General features: G+C 38.7%; 1 protein-coding gene across 1 annotated transcript in view; it reads left to right on the top strand.

Annotated features, from left to right (window-relative positions):
* The window catches only part of LOC150095123 (glucose transporter type 1-like), a 407,241-nt gene that overhangs the window by 362,850 nt on the left and 26,145 nt on the right, over nucleotides 1–18,246 (top strand). The window contains exons 13-14 of the mRNA XM_090411496.1: nucleotides 5,571–5,646; nucleotides 5,754–5,881. Of these exons, the coding sequence (XP_090267622.1) occupies nucleotides 5,571–5,646; nucleotides 5,754–5,881 (204 nt within the window). The remainder of the gene's footprint in view (nucleotides 1–5,570; nucleotides 5,647–5,753; nucleotides 5,882–18,246) is intronic.

Here is an 18,246-nt window from a genome sequence, read left to right as displayed (position 1 = left end):
TATATGTCAGCATTCTTTGCATTATAGCAGCAATTTTTTGGGTAACCCTTAGAACTTTCACTATGTTTCCCCTAAATGTCACTTGCCTATCCATCAAGATGCCCAGATCCCTTGCTTCCTCTACCTCTTGAGGCAAAGTTCCTCCAGTGTGGTAAACCTCCTCCCATCTTCTCTGGCCAAAGTGCATAACTTTATACTTAACAACACTGAAATGGCATTCTCATTCTTCAGCCCAAAACACCAACCTATTCAAATCCTCTTGTAACAACAACACATCAGAATTTCCTGAAATTACTCTTCCTAATTTAGCATCATCAGCAAACAACTGAATGTCTCATACGTTAAAGATACCGAGAAATTTTATACTTGGTTTTAATCATTTTCCCAAGGAAGCAAAAACAATGTTTTCTGCGTGAAATATATTCAAGTTTGAGTTATTTAATTATAGAAGCTAATAACTTCATATCGCTTGCCTTAGTATGTATCCCATAATGCAAAGCACATTCCCTTTTGGGCATGTATAATGCAATGCATAATGGGAAGGACCACTACCCAGAAGGTAGTGGCCCTTCCCATTATGACCTTTATTAAGGTTTCATAAGTGGGAGCCAGACCCAGGAGAGATACCAAGGTTGAAGTAATGCTGAATGTCTCCTTTCACATGGTGAACTATATTCATTGATATAAGTTAAACAGCAGTGTTCTCAAACAGAACCCTGTGGCACCCTGCTTGTCACCTTTCTTTTCTGGGACACTGCTACTCCATACACAAATCACTGGCTCCTGTTAGTAAACCAACCTTGTCATCAAGCTATGAGATGATCATTCAACCTATACTGCCCAGATGCAACAGTAGTTTATCATGTGGCACTCGATCAAATGCTTTAGCAAAATCCAAATTTAACCAAGTTACCAAAAGCATGACCGCTTCTTCACTCTCCACCCCCCCCCCCCAAAAAAAACAAACCCATGTGCTCTCTTGAAAGCCTTCCATTCTCGTCAGTCCATATTTGTGTTCTACCTCTAACCAGCACCTATTTTCCTTCTTTCCACTGTTCTGGGACTTCTTTTGAACAACCAAGTCAAGGATACAGCCAGCTCTTTTGCACATTCCCTTAATATACAAGAATCAACTGAAACGTTCTTGGCCTCGACTGCAGATGGCAACACTATCAGCAAGACTTTTTTTTTACTAAGTTCGTACATCTGTCATAAGCATCCATGTGAAATTGCAAGTCATTCTATCAAGTAGTTTGTTTTATATGCTGTCTGAAGCAAAAGTTTTGTCTGTATCCCTTGAAATGGATAAAATTCAGTATCGTGCGGTTATAAAATTCTTTGTAAAAGAAATTCTTCAAAGTTCATAAAAGTTTATGGGCATTCTTCTCCTTCATTTTCGACAATTAAGAAATGGGCCCCAAAAAGTGTAACAACACCAGGAATCATTGATTCAATGCATGATATGGTATTAGATGACCAGTGAGTCCAAGTGCATGAAACTGCTGAGACTATAGGCATTTCAAAAGAATGTGTAGGATATATTTTGCATGAAGAATTGCAAATGAAAAAGCTTAGCGCAAGATGGGTGCCGAGCTTGCTCACAGCAGATCAAAAATGCACTCGCATGAAAATCTCTGAACAGTGCTTGGAGCATTTTAACAAGAATAAAACTGATTTTGTGTGTCGATTTATTACTATGGATAAGACTTGGATTCACCAGTGCACACCAGAATTCAAACAGCAGTCAAAACAGTGGGCAGAAGCCGGTTGTTCAGTGCCAAAGAAGACAAAGCCAGTTCCATCAGCAGGAAAGATCATGGCATCGGTGTTTTGCGTGGAGGGCACCAACCTCCAGGCAAACACTCCTCACCTTTTTGCTCACAGCTTCCTTTCGTAACTTCCAGGTATGGCCTTTTGTCATCGCTTCTTCCTGCTGTTCTGCCAAATGAAAGACCTCCCCCAGTGTCAACCCTGTAACTACCTCTCAACAGTTTAAAAGTCTCAATCATATCACCTCTCCTCCTCCTTCTATCTACCAAACTCTGCAGTTCACGTTCCCTCAGCTTGTCTTCATAACTAACATTGCACAGTCCTGATACCATCTTTGTTATCTGCTTCTGTGCTCTTTCCACAGTTAATTTAACCCCTTCAAATACTGGGGTCTGATCAGGGTCTTATACAATGGAATGATAACTCTTTTATCTCTACAGGCCAGCATCCTTCTCAGTATTTCAGCATCCTTGCAGCAATCCTCTGGGTTACCTTCACCACCTTTGCAATATGTTCCTCCATGAATTTCAGTTTTCTATCAATCATCACCTCCAGATCTCTTGTCTCCCCCTACTTCCTCCAGTACAGCTCCTCCATTCGAGTATGCAGTCTCCCATAGATGGATCCCAAACTTCAAGACTTGACATTTTGCTGCATTAAACCAACTGATATCTATATTCATTTACCCATCTGTCTAGTTTATTCAAATCCTCTTGCAGGGCTGCCACATTTGCACTATTATTGATAACCATTCCCAGCTTCATATCATCTGCAAACAACTGAATATCCCCTTGAATTCCATTTACAATGTCATTAATATAAATGTTGAACAATATAGGTCCCAGTACTAAGTCCTGTGGAACCACATCTGTAACCTTCTGCTTCCATGATATTGCCCCACCATACACAACTCTCTGATATCTATCAGGCAACCAATCCTGAATCCAGTCGACTAACCTGACATTTAAACCTATGTACTGCAACTTAAATATCAGCTTATCCTGTGGCACCCTGTCAAATGCCTTTGCAAAATCCAAAAAAATGGCAGCATATGCTTTTCCCGCATCAACTGCTCTGGTCACTTTATTATAAAAGGCAATCATATTACTAAAGCAAGAGAGCTGATTAACAAATCCATGTTGATTCTCACAGATAACATTTCCCTCATCTACCCAAAGCTGTATATAGTTCCTCACTGATTTTTCCAAGACCTTAACAACTACTGATGATACACAAGCTGGCCTATAATTAGACACTTCCAGTCTGCTACCACCCTTATGCAACAGCACTATCTTACCTTCCTTCCATTCCTTGAGTACCTTTCCTGCAGCCAGACATTTATTGAAGAGCCAGGTCAACAAAGCTGTAAGTTCTTTAGCACATTCTCTCAAAACCTGTGGTGAAATACCATCCAGTCCCACAGCTTTACTGACATCCAGAGTACTTGGTATTTGTAACTCTCTCCTCTTGCACATCTAAACCCTGAACCTGCCCTATTCCTCTAGTATTAAAACCTTCTTCTTCTCCAGGATGAAATACTCCAATAAAGTGCTCATTGAACAACTCCACTATGTCCTCTGCATCAGTCACTCTATTCCCATTTTTATCCTGCAATGTCATTCTACCACAGTCATTTCTCCTCCTACTGGCCACATAGCTAAAAACTTCCCTAGAATTTTATTTGGATCTTAGTGCCAATCTCTTCTCATATTCCAGTTTTGCCTTACTCACCATACTAGTCACTCTCCTGGCCTGGGTCTTATATTCTTCGTGCATCTGCTCTCCATCCCTCCCCTTATATCTCTTCTTTAATCTCTTTTTCACCTGCAGTTCCTGTTTGATGTTGTTTGTCATCCACTTTACACCAAACTGTAATCTTCTTCACTGAATACATGGAATACAGCTTACTATTGCTGTTAACAAATATTCCTTCACAATTTCCCAAGCACTAATGATATCCTGGCCTCCATGGAACTTCCCCAAGTTGATATCTAAGACTATTATAATCAATATAATAAAACCAAATGGTCACTCTCTCCATTTGGTGGGAGAGATCTCAGTTATTATCAGCTCTTCTGATGCTGTGACCAAATCTAAAACTCTTGAACCTCTTCTCTCTATTACATGTTGTCTAAGACATTTGTCTCTCAAGAATTCTAGAAATTCCATTCCCTTATTACTGCATGCCTTTTCATTTTCCCAGCTTATACTGCTGTAGTTAAAATCTCCCATAACAATCATTCTTCTTACACTTGCCAAGCTCAACTGCCTAAACATCTTCTGCTCCCCACCCTCTGTGCTCCTTGGTTTATAGCAACTCCCTACTAAATATCCTGTCTTGGCCACTTCTACCTCACACCATATGCTTTCAAAACCATTTGTGTCACTGCCTTCCAAAGCCTCCACTCTTGGAGGACATAAGTCATCACTTATCATAAGCAGTATTCCACTACCACATTTTCCTTTCCTATCCTGCCGAAAAATGCTGTACCCTGCAACTTCAATCCCTGTTATTATATCATCTTCCATCAACCATGTTGCCAAGATCCCAATAATCTTTGGCCAGGCTGATGCTATCTGCGCCACCAATTCATTTCCTTTATTTCGGATACTTCTGGCATTCATATAAAGCATAAAGATGTCACTGCTTCTATACCTATCATCATCCCCTCTAGATCCCACTGGACTCAGTGTTACCTGATGTCATTCCCTTTCCCCCAAGCACCCAATACCACACGAGGCCACCCCTGCTACCATCTGCCCTGGGAATTCTAGTTTCCCTGCATTGACACACTGACTTGTTCAGAAAACAGCAATCTCTCCAGATGCCTATGTCCTTCCACATTCAAATGCAAGGGGTCTCTCACATACAATTCCTTTCTGTCCTCAGCCATCGAAGCATCCACATATTCCAATCCTCTTTTCTGACACATTCTGGCTATTATGTTATTTAGTATCACTGCTCTTCTGCTCAGTTTGTCACTATTATACCTGGGCAACACAAACATGCACAATCTTTCCTCTCTGTGTTTTCTTTTGAAGCAAGAATCTCAGATCTCTCTCTCTCTCTCTCTCTCTCTCTCTCTCTGCCCTCTTTACATTGCCTCTTAAGTCATTTGTGCCCACCATCACAATCAGTACGTCAATCCTTTTATCCCTTTTAATTGTCATAGCCACACTTTCTATTATCCCTCCAGGCAAACACTCCTCTGGCATCCTATCTTGCACACCACTATATATCCCATCCAATCCCACAGCCTTATTACGTCATAGTTATTTAAAATTCAAAACACATATATTATGTATTATATAACTTATGTATGTTATTATATGTATATTATATTAACTTAATACACTTATGTATTATACAATTAATTTAGATATACTTTTTTTAAAAATAAAATTTGCTTTAACTAAATCCCATCCTTTCTTCCTTCCTTCTCCCTTTTGTAACAATATATTAAACCCTGGCTCATTTATTGAGTGGTTCCTATAGTTCCGAGCGATACTATATTTATCACTACTTAAAGCACTATCTCTCTTTTATTTTTTGTAAGATGCAAAAACCCTGCCACCTAAATATGAGATCCGCTAATTCCCCTTAGTTGAAAATCCCTTATTAGTTCCTTTCTTTTATTGTTATACGGTCAGCATTCATTTTGATAAATTATGTAGGCTACTTTCATGTTAAGAATAATTACTTTAATTTCCTGACATTTTGACCTTTTAATTTTTTAATTAAGATAATTTTTTATAATTGGTAGCATAATTATTTCTCACTGCAAGTTTTCTTTTATTAGTTCCTTTACCAGTGGGTAACCTACTTGAGTGTAGTCAGTACACTATGTTTTGTGGTTTTCTTTGCCATTGGACCAGGTAAAATCATACTTTAGTTTGATTTTTATATCATTATATTTAAAACTGTATTTTAATAAATTTTTATTAAGTTATCAATACATGTAATCTCTCCAAAAATATTTTAGGTTCTATACCATGGATGATCACTGCAGAGCTATTTTCTCAAGGCCCTCGACCAGCTGCCATGAGTATAGCTGTACTGGTTAACTGGTTTGCCAACTTTTTTGTTGGCTTAGTCTTTCCACAAATGCAGGTAAAGAAATCATAAACGTATATATTTATTTCTTTAAAATGTTTTTATGATCTAGTGAAACCATAGTTTTAACAATTGAAAGAAAATATAGAAAACCTGGCCTATATTTTTGATACATGCACTCACACTGTGGCATCCAGCCTATTTAAAAAATAAAATGGAAGTATGCCTTCATCTTAAGTACTTCTCAGAACAACTATCAGGAAGTGTTTTTTTAATATAATAAATGGAAGGATCTATTATTTATTTTCATGCCTATCCTAACTTGTATCTTCAAGCAAGTGTAAGGACATAAGAGTATGCAGAGGATTCGAAATTGGAAGTGATTACCATTTAGTTTTGTGCATGAAAATTGAATTTCATATTGAAAAGAACAATGTATAAGAAAGTTTTAAAATGAATTAAAGTTGAGTTAAAATTAATTAAAGTAAAACGAGATGTGAACTGTAGACTACAATAACCAAACATTATTCAAGAAAAAATGAAAGACATTGAACTTGGGGATTCATTGGCAAACTCTTAAGAAAACATTGATTGATTAATCTAGAGAGGCATATGATGAGATTGTCTGCAAGAATAGAATCAAAACCCTGTGTTGGAATCAGGAAGTCAAAAAGAAAAAAGTATATCAAAAGTTCCTGGGAAGTAAGTCAGTTTGTACTCTTAGAGAATACAACAGAAAAATGTAAGAAAGTGAAGCAATGCTTAAAACGAGCTATTATTAAATATTAATTAATCTGCTAAAAAATATGTAAAAAAGAAGTAAAAAAAATTTAATAAATATTCAGTGGCTAGTTTCGTACATCAGTATTTGTGTACTTCTTCAGATTGATACAATAAACACAAATATAAAGAGATATTAACATGGGGATTTCTAAATAACAAATAGTCATTTTTTAAATTCATTCAACGTGCAATAGACATTGAATACACAAACAAGATATCATGAGCATGGTCATCGATACAGGATACAACATATTTTGTCTTGTAGTCTAATTCATCAATATATAGATCTCTTATGTATGCTGCCAATAGTTGATTTAATATCAGGCCTTGGTTTTTATTACACTGGGTTAGACAACATATCATCTCACTAGTTTTTTTAAATTTGCATACATAGTATTAAATTCTATGTTGTTGTGTCGGAAAAAGTGCTGATTCACTTTTGATGAGTCATCCTTTTTCCGACCCAACATAAGGTAACGTCAGAAAGGATGGATAAGGACATACTTATGCCTCCAGATGGAAAATGTGCCTATTGATGACCTAGAACATTTATATAATCAGTTTTGTCGATATTAAGTAATGTTAGAGAAGCCCATAACTTGAACAGAGAATGCTTGTGAATTATTTAAGATAGGAAATCTATGTAAAAGTGCTAAAAAGATGTATATAAGTTGATACAAGTATTAGGCCATGTCAAAGACAGTTCGGTGCCGCGGTAACCAATCGGCTGCTGCTGTATGCATGATGACACCACCAAGAGAGGGCGCTGACTTGAGATATATATGTTTCGGCGTGGAATTCAATCATTCTCTTTTTCGTCTGTTCCTGGTTTCCTGAGCGGAGAGCTGAGTAGCTGTGAAGCTTGCCGCCGTGCACAGCAAGAATTTCCCCTTGCTGTATGTGCTGCGTGGATCGTAGCTACAACTAAAATGCAGCCAGAGTTCCAGAAGAAAGGGCCGTTGGTGAACCAACGGGGGTGTACAAGTCAGTGAAAGAGTGTTCTTTTCGAGTAGAATAAAGGAGTAGCGCAGACGCCATTGAAGCATATACGGTGAGGAGATCCAAAATTCTAGCTAAGAAGGTCCCAACAACAACCAGATAAAGCAAGAACGGTAAGCCGAAACCTTTTGTATTAAGATAGAGTAACCAGAGAGGAATAAGAAACTGAACGTTGAGGAAATAGCCAAATTCCATATTGTGTTTAAAGAACTGTCTTCCTTTGGACATTTTGTCTACACCTAAGGAACGAGCGGCATCTTAAGCTCGAGCTGAGCTGGAAACCGAGGCTTTGGACTGTTTATATTGAAAAAAGGAAATTAATGTTATCATGTTAAGTTTAATTTTGAATGCTAACTAAAATTATGGGGGGGACAAAGTTTGAACATAAGAAGGAATGTTATCTCATGTAAAATTTGCTAGACGAAACACGTCTGATATAATCCATGCCAGGGTTGTAGAATAAGCCTGTATATATGTGTATTTTCTATGTATGATAACTGAGCAACTCAGTAGAAATTAACAGAGTCTGAGAGTAGATATATAAGGAAGTGTGTGATTTTGATAGTATAAGAAATTATAAAGTAGAACTTTTTTGGATGTGTTAACTTAAGAGGGGGAGGAAGCTCAGACTGTTTAGAATTGAAAGTTTGACTAAAGTGTATCTCTGTTTTGCCAAAATAAATGTATTTCTTATGTTTAAACCAAATGAGTCTGTCATGTTTCTGTGGATTGAATTACCGCTTGTAAAATCACAAACTGTGCATTAGAGGGGAATCCATTAGTAACTAAAGGAACAGGACCACGACTACAAACCTCTTGATCCCTGCATTCCTTTTTTTTGGTAATTTAAGATTGTATATCAGAATTCAGTTGCCGGCTGGCGCAGTCATAAAATAATTATAAATTTGTCGGCAAATGAAATAACTGATAGTAACATAAGTAAGATAAAGGATAAAATAAAATTAAGTTAAGTTACAAAGAAAAAAATAAGAGACATAACAATGTATTGTATTTTGGTAATTGTCAATTGACTTGATAGTTTTCATTAGTGGTGTGAAAGGCTAATCTACTTTTATGCACTGAATTTTTTTCCACATATCTAACATGTTCTTTTTTGATAGATATCTGGGCAACATAAGATATCCATGTATTGATGAATTAGGCTATGAGACAAAAGTTATATCTTCATTACCCTCTCAGGCAATGCATTCCATGCTATTACCACTTTCCACACAAAAAAAACTTACTACTTACCCTTTTACTCACTATCTGCTTTATAACTTCTGAGAATGGCCCCTTGTCCTTGTTCCTTCCCCCTCATTCCATTATTTATATAAAAAATTTCCTCGGTGTTAATCTGATAACTCTTAAACTGCTAAAATGTCTCAATCATATCACCCATTTGTTTTCTATCCACAAAACTCTGCAGTCTTCGTGTCCGTAATCTATTCTCATAATCAAGATTGTACAGTTGCGATATCATTTTTTTATCCATCTCTGTACCCTCTCCAAGGTTACTTCATCCCATTCAAATCCCAGTGACTGGATCTGATCTTTTATACAATAGGCCCACCACCCTTTTATCTCTCATGGTTAATTTCCTCCTCAATATTTCAGCAATTCTCTGAAATGTCTTCATATCTTTGCAATATATCCCCTGGACTTTAAATTTCTATCTACAATCCACAAGATCCCTTGCTTACTCCACTTCTTCCAGTATAACTCCATCAAGTAAGTAAGTATGAAGCATCCCATCTGTAGATCCCAAATTTCAAAACCTTACATTTGGTCATTAAACTGATATCCTCATTCATTTTTCCACATTTTCAGCTTATTCAAATCCTCTTGAAGAGCCAAAACATCAGCACTATTATTAATAACCCTCCCAAGCTGCGCACATCTGCAAACCACTGAGTATTACCATACAGTCCCGGGACAATATCATTGTTATTATGATTGAACAGTAATGGTCCCAGTACTGGAGTTCCCTGTGGAACTCCACTTGTAACTTTTCTACTCCCTGATTCTGCTTCCTCATATAAAACTCTGATATCTATCAGAAAGCCAGTTACTAATCCAGTCGACTAACTTGATATCCAAATCCACATGTTACAAATTAAAAACCGACTTTTCATGTGGCACCCTGTCAAATACCTTTTGCAAAATAAAAAATAGTTGAGAAATCAATGGGAATATAACATGGATCTGTATTTAAGTTTTGTAGATCTGGAAAAGGCATATAACAAAGTGCCAAGAAGTAAGCCATTCAAAACACTATAGTTATATGGTGCGGATGGGACATTATATTAAGTAGTACTTAGTCTATATTTGAGTTATAAGTCAGTAGTTAGAATTTTTTTATTATTATATAGTATCTCCATGGAATCTGAAGACTCATCATGAGAGACCCAAACTAACTATTATAACACAAAACCTATCATACTTTTCCTTAAACTTATTCACTGTCAGAGAACTCACAACTAATTTTGGTAATCCATTCAATTTTAACACTATATGCAAAAAATCAAACCCTTACTAACTACACTCTTATGCAACTTCAATATATGACCTCTAGTTCTCTATTTGTCACATTGAAAAATTTCCTTTGGATCAGTTTTATAAAATCCCTTTAATATCTTAAAAGTTTCTCTCTTTTCCACCTATCAACTAAACTTTGTAACCCATACAACCTTCAACCTGTCCTCATGGGGAGTATTCCACAGACCTGTCACCAGCTTAGTCACTCATCTCTGAATTTTCTTTAGCACCTCCTGGTCTCCCAAGAAACCCACATGACCAAATCTATACACAGTAGTCAAGATGCAACCTTATAAATAAAGAGGGATAATAACTTCCCTATCTTTATGCGTTAGCATGTTTTTCAAACAAAATAATCTTTTGAGCTATTTTACCAACTTTTGCAATATGCCCTCTGAACTTAAACTTTATGTCTGCCATTATTATTATTATTATTATTATTATTATTATTATTATTATTATTATTACCATGGGCTACTCCAGGAGTCCTTAGACTCATCGAGGGAGGCCCTAAACATCATGTTCACACAGCTGTTCAACATTCTCACAGTATCTATCATACCTTGCCTTGAACTCGCTCACTGTCATAGCACCCACAACAGACTCTGGCAGCTTATTCCACTCATTTACCACTCTAAAAGTAAAGAACCCAGCTCTAACACCCCTGCTAACCACGCTCTTGCCCAGCTTCCATGGGTGTCCCCTAGTTCTCCCACCACCAGTCCTGATCTCAAAAATATCATCTGAATTAATCCTATAGAATCCTTTTAGCAATTTGAATGTCTCAATCATATCTCCCCTTTTTCGCCTATCACTAGTTTCTGCAACCCACAAATCTTCAACTTGTTCTCATATGGTGCATTCCATAGACCTGCTATCATCTTAGTCACTCGCCTCTGGATCCTCTCAACCTCCTCCCCATCAAGAAGGAACCGAGGTGACCAAATCTGGGCACAGTAGTCAAGATGAGGTCTTATCAGGGCTCGGTACAGAGGTACAATAACTTGTTTTTCTCTGCTCGTCAAGGTATTTTTCAACAACCAAGTGAGTTGATGAGCTGATTTAGCTACTTTCGCAATGTGCCCCCTAAACTTCATCTCCCTACCCACCAACACTCCCAAGTCCCTGGCCTCATCAATCTCTTGTAGTACAGTTCCACCAATGTGGTATACTGCTGCTAATCTTTTCACTCCGAAATGCATAACCTTACATTTTGTCACATTAAATTGACATCCATTCTCCTTAGTCCAGAACTCCAATCTATCTAAGTCATCTTGCAAGACTTTGACATCTTCTGCATTCACTATCACCCTACCCAACTTTGCATCATCAGCGAACAAATGAACTGTCCCACTTAGACCATTCCCTATATCATTAATGAACAGATTAAACAGCAGTGGTCCAAGAACAGAACCCTGTGGCACACCACTAGTCACAGGCCGTTTTTTGGACTCTACTCCTAAATAAACTACTCTTTGATATCTCTCCATCAACCACCCAGCTATCCATCTCACCAACCCTATATCCATTCCCATATGTTGTAGTTTATGGATTAGAATTCCATGTGGTATCCTGTCAAACGCCTTTGCCAGGTCCAGCAGTATCACTGTAAACCCATTTCCCTTATCCAGTTCAGCCATCACCCTGTTATAAAACTTGAGCAAGTTACTGAGGCATGATCTACCCTTCACAAAGCCATGCTGTCCTCTGTACAGTATCTCATTTTCATCAATCCATTCCTGTATTTTTCCCTTGACTACTTTCTCCAAGACCTTGACAACGACTCCTGATATGCTGATCGGTCGGTAATTTGCAACCATAGTCTTGGATCCTCCTTTATGCAGTGGAACTATTTTCTCCTCTTTCCACGCCTTTGGGACTAAGCCAGACCTGAGACTCAGATTAAACAACATGGTCAAGGGCACTGATAATTCATTAGCCGCTTCATGCAAGACCCGTGCTGGTATACCATCCAATCCCACAGATGTATTCACATTAAGGTTCTGTAATAGACTATTCACCTCCACTTCATTCATCACAATTCCCATATAAACTAATGGTTCCTTCATTTTTTCAACGTCACCACCTGGATGATATACTTTTGCAAAGTGCGCACTCAGTAACTCCACTATATCGACTGGTTCAGTGAACTCTTTACCATCGTCATTCCTTAAAATCATTTTGCCATGTACAGTTTTTCTCTTGCTTGCAGCATATTGAAAGAACTGTTTGGGATTCTCTTTTGCTTGCATAGCTAGTTTCCTTTCATAATCAGCTTTTGCTGTTTTTACCACACTCGTTACCCTTCTAGCCTGTACTTTATACCGTGTTCGTGTGCCTGCAGGTCACCCCTTTCTTTAAATTCCCTCCATAGTTGTTTCTTTTTTTGCAGCTCAAGCTTAATGGTGTTATTCATCCATTTAACCCCTCCTTGTTTCACTATTCGGACCTTAGGTATACAGTCAGCCATAACCTCTTGTAAATGCTCTTTGATCACTTCCCATGCTCTATCGACGTCCAGCCCTTGCAGTTGTACATGCCATGGCACTGATCCAAGCAATCTCCTAAGCTTGTCATACTTGCCAGCACGGTAATTCCACATATGCCCTGTCTTAATCACAAATTTCACACCTTTAGCCACCTCCTAGGTCAAGACCTTATGATCACTCTCACCAATAGGTGGCAACATGGTCATATTCATTACAGTCAAATTCTCAGATACTATTACCAGGTCAAGCACTCTCACACCCCTAGTATTTTCAATTACATGCTGTTTCAGATAGTTATCCCTTAATAATTGAATAAAATCCATTTCCTTCCTCACGTGTGTCCTCTCCTCTTTCCAATCAATGTTACCATAGTTGAAATCCCCCATAATAATTACCCTCCTTCCACTCATTTCATCAATTTGTTTATGCATACCATCTCCACCATCTATTCCATCACCTGGTCTATAGCAGCACCCAACTGTATATTTTATTCTGCCAGTATCAATCTCACACCAAATAGCCTCAAATGAGCTCCTTTCACTATCCTGCAATACTTCAATTCTCCTTGGCTGCAGTTCATCAGCTATCATCAATAACACCCCTCCCCCAATTTTATTCTCTCTGTCCCTCCTAAACATACTATAACCTACACATTCTATCCCACTAACTATATCATCTGTTGTCAGCCATGTTTCACTAATGCCAATAACCTGTGGCCAGGAAGAGCCAATCAAGGCCAAAAATTCTTCCTTCTTGTTCCTAATACTCCTGGCATTAGTATACATGAATTGCAGTGTTCCCTTTGTCCCACCCCTATCTTGATGCGTTATTCTAAATATCCCATTCCCATTTTTTGTCCTTATTGCTGGCTCAGGTACATTATATACATTTTTACACTCAACTTTCTCACTGATGTCTGGATATCCACTTCCCCCCCTCCTTGGTAGTTCTAGTTTCCCTGGTTCTGCACATCCATTTTCACTTCATTCAGCAACACTTTTTCCAGTCTCCGCACACCAAGTCCATTCAAATGCAGTCCATCCATCTTGTATAAGTCCTTTCGCCCATCAAACTCATTCCACACGTCCACAAATTCCACACCACACCGTCCGCATAACCTGCGCATAATATCATTTGCGATTATGGCCCTCCTTCTAAACTCCTCTCTGTCATACCGCGGTAACAGACTCACCATTCTAACTCTGTCACTCTTTTCTTTCGCTACCTTTAACAATACTTTCAAGTCCTCTCTCATAAAAAATTTATCACCTTTCAATTCATTCGTACCAGCCACAATTGTTATTTCTTTCACCCTCTGTTTTTGCACTCTAATGCTCTCACTTACATCCTTAAATTTTGCACCTGGCAAGTACGATTTAGTTACACTCCCATCTATTACTCCTCTTAATAACGAGTCACCATACAATACTCTCTCCTTCATTTCGGAAACTCGCCCACGCTGTTTATTTCCGTTAGCCGAATCACTCTGGAAAGAGTTTTGCAGGTGCTCTAATTGCCGCTGCGCATCTTGTATCACTGCGCGCAGCCTAGCGATCTCACTTCCTACAAATAATTCCTCATTTTTTTTATCATTCAAACCATTTTCTCTTTCTGTATAATTGCTCTCACTCTTTCATAGATCACTGCTCACATTGCCATCTTGTACACCGCAATTCCCTATCGAGCCACTATTTTCACTCACATTCTGGCTTTCTTCGACCATAACTGTCTCACAACCTGACACATACTTCGACTCCTCACTTTGCATACACTTTCTACACATTCTCCCACCACTATCACTTTCAACCCATATTCCAGACTCATTCGGGAATGCATACATTCCACACACATCACACCGGACAAACTCTCTCACACTACAGTTTTTGAACAATGGCGTCGTATTTTTGGACGCCATTATCTTAAGTCGCATTGCCGCCATATTCAAATATATGAAACGTATCGTTAAAGACTAAATTAATTTACGGAATTTACACCAAAATCACACAGACACAACAAGCTACCAAATTTAGACAATATTACGTTATGATTTTTAACATTTATTCTAATTTCCATTCAAAATTGTACTTAGCTTTCGGGAGCTCCCTGAAAATACGACCGTTCCCCTGGCACTCTCGTTCTCAACTGAGGAATTATTCCCAAGTCCCTAGCCTCATCAATTTCCCACAATCCAGTACACTCAATATGATACACTATGTATAACCTTTTCAACCTTAATGCATAACCTTATATTTTGCAACATGAAATTGACAGTTTTTATCCTTTAATAAATTTAGTTTAATCTTTTATCCAAGTGTAAGCAAACAAAGTTTGCACCTGAAGTATCTTCAGGACTGAGGCAACTCATGGTAAAGGTGGACCAAGCTCTCATCACTCCTATTCTTAGTATCTCCCATAATGCAAAGCATATCTCCTTGCAGGCATGTATAATGTGGACAGGGATACACAGCGTGAGAAAGGTGGATGCTCCAAGAGGAGGTGAGAGAATGTGTAGGCAGGAAAGTAATGGGATGATCAGGGATCAAAAGGAAACAGATGGAATTGCAAAGGGTTCTAAAATGAAGAAGCAGAAAGGGAAATGGCCCCAGTCCAGCATGGAGAGATCACATCGAGTGAGTGGTATCAGTGGAACTAGCTGTAGATCCAGAAATGAGTTGTTGTGTTTGTATACCAATGCTAAAAGTATAAGAAACAAGGCGGATGAAATGGTTGCACTAATTGCGTCTGTGCACCCAGAGATTGTCGGAATAAGTGAGACATGGTTAGATGAGGATGACATCCTGACAGGAATAGAGATGGAAAGGTATGATGTGTTTCATGAGGATAGAAGGGGTAAAAAGGGAGGGGGAGTGCTATTGATGATAGAGAAAGAGTTATGTCCATACAAGGTAGAGATGCAAGGGGGAAATGGGGCCAGTGGTTTTGAGGCAGTATGGTGTGAGATAGAGGTGAATAGAATCAAATACTTGGTGGGATGTTGTTATAGACCTGGTAATGTGGATGGTGGTGATAGTGAAATGTATAGTCAAATAAGCCAAGCAAATAAGAAAAGGGTGATCATTATGGGTGATTTTAATTATGGCAATATAGACTGGAATGAAGAGATAGCAACTGGAAGTAAAGAAAATGAGTTTCTTGAGTTTTTGAGGGATAACTACCTCAGACAGTATGTAACAGAGGGCACAAGAGGATTAAGGGTCTTGGATTTGGTCATCTCATCGGAGGATGTAATTATCAATGAGGTATCAAATCATCCACCAATTGGTGAAAGTGACCATGAGGTGATTACTTGGGTGGTTGCCAGCAGTGCAAGGACCCCTGTGAAAAAAGGGTATATGTGGAACTACAAGGGGGGTGATTATGAAGAGCTCAGGAGACAGCTTGCAGGTGTAGCATGGAATGAGGAGTTAGCTGGAAAAGAGATCAATGCAGCTTGGGGGATTTTCAAAAAATATTTAGTGGATGCAATGTCTAAATGTATACCACGGGTGAGAAGGTTAAATAAGTTAGGTGTGAGATGGATGAATAAAGAGATTAAGCATGCAATACAGAGAAAAAGGGCATTGTGGAGGCAGCATAAGAGAAGTGGAAGTAACCAATTTCATGAGTTCTACAAAGACCAGGCAAGGAGAGTGACTTGGTTGGTGAGAGTAGCTAAAGAGAGGTATGAACAGCAGTTAGCTAATGAAGCTAAAAAGAATCCTAGGGAGTTCTTTCGATATGTAGCCAGCAAAAGAAAGAATGATTATGGAAGGATGACATTGATTGGAGGAAATGGTATAAAGACAGCTGTTGCAGAATGTGTGGTGGAGATACTTAATGAGCAGTTCATAAAGATCTTTCAATCTTGTGAATGTGACTTCATGGAGAGATTAAGAGCAGTTGATGATGGGGAGGAGAGACTGACTGTAAGTGAGCAAGAGGTGTTTGGGGAGTTGAGTAAACTAGATGTAAATAAGGCTGTGGGACTTGATAATATATCACCGCGTATTCTGAAGGAATGTGCCAGAGAGTTGACACCTGCCTTGACATATTTTTTTAATACGAGTCTTGCACTTGGTCAAGTCCCTAAAGAGTGGAAGGAGGGCAAGATTGTGCCACTTCATAAAGGAGGTGATCGAACTCAAGCATCAAACTATAGGCCTATCTGTGTGTCGGGTGTTGTGGTTAAGTTGTTGGAGAAGCTTGTGAGAGCTAGAATCCAGAGTTGGGTTGACAACAATGGTATAATCTTTGATGGACAGTATGGATTTGCTAAAGGGAGGTCGTGTTTTAGTAATCTACTTACTTATTACAATAAAGTGACTGCTTCCTTGGACAGAGGAGAAGGATACACAGTAATATACTTGGATTTCGCAAAAGCTTTTGATAGAGTGCCTCATGATAAGTTGACAGTCAAACTAGAGCAGATGGGGTTGGATATTAGATTAGTGCATTGGATTGGAGACTGGCTATCTGATAGGTATCAACAAGTTGTGTATGGGGGTGCAATATCCAGGAAAAGGAAAGTCACTAGTGGAGTGCCTCAGGGATCTGTTTTAGGGCCATTACTATTTAACTTGTATATTAATGATATTGGCGAAGATTTGGATGGAGATATTCAGTTGTTTGCAGATGATGCAAAGTTGGGAAGAACCATAAAGAGTAGTGAAGATGTTGTGGCCTTGCAAGAAGACTTGAATAAATTGAGTGATTGGGCAAGCAAATGGGGGTGTGAGTTCAATGTTGCAAAATGTAAGGTTTTAAAATTTGGAAAACAAAGATGGGATGCAGAATTTATGCTTGGTAAGAATATATTGTTGGAAGTAGAGGAAATAAGAGATCTGGGAGTGATAGTGGATAAGGATCTAAAATTTAGGGGTCACATCGCCAAAATTGTGAAGACAACACAAAGACTTCTGGGAATGATGAGGAGGACACTGACGTGTAGAAGTAGGGAGATTCTTGTTCCATTGTATAAGGCTTTGATTAGGCCACACATGGACTATTGTGCCCAGATTTGGTCACCTGGTTTTCAGAAGGATGAGGAGATGTTGGAAAGGGTCCAAAGGCGACTGACTAAGGTAGTTTCTGACCTCTGGAATGTCGAGTATGAGGAAAGATTGAAAAGATGTAATTTGCAGAGACTAGTGGAGAGAAGGAAGAGGGGAGATATGATAGAGACCTACAAGTTGGTAAGGGGTTGCTATAGGATCAATGGTGGAGAAGTTCTACAGCGAATAGTGGGAGATCAGGGGAGAACCAGAGGTCATCCCTGGAAACTGTATAAAGAGGGTGTGAGTAGGGGAGTGAGAGGCAGGTTTTTTTCGTGCAGAGTTGTGAATGATTGGAATGCCTTGCCTTAGAGTGTGGTGTCTGCAAGGAGTTTGAATGTGTTTAAGACCCGGTATGATGAGATGTGTGTGAGATAAAAGGACCTCCTAGATGAGTCTTTGACTCCATGAGGTCTTGTTTAATAATAATAATAATAATAATAATAATTCTATGCATTAAGGGAAGGGCCACTACCCAGACTGATTTCAACCTTTGTTGAATGTTCAAGTACAGGTCAAACTCCAAAAACTCAGCGTTGTTCCCCTCAGTAACAGGCTCACC

Source organism: Typopeltis vanoorti, chromosome 21 (genome assembly GCF_054136105.1).
Source record: "Typopeltis vanoorti isolate ZY-2024b chromosome 21, IOZ_Tvanoo_1.0, whole genome shotgun sequence".
NCBI lineage: Eukaryota > Metazoa > Arthropoda > Arachnida > Uropygi > Thelyphonidae > Typopeltis > Typopeltis vanoorti.
This window is presented reverse-complemented; position numbering and strand designations above follow the sequence as displayed.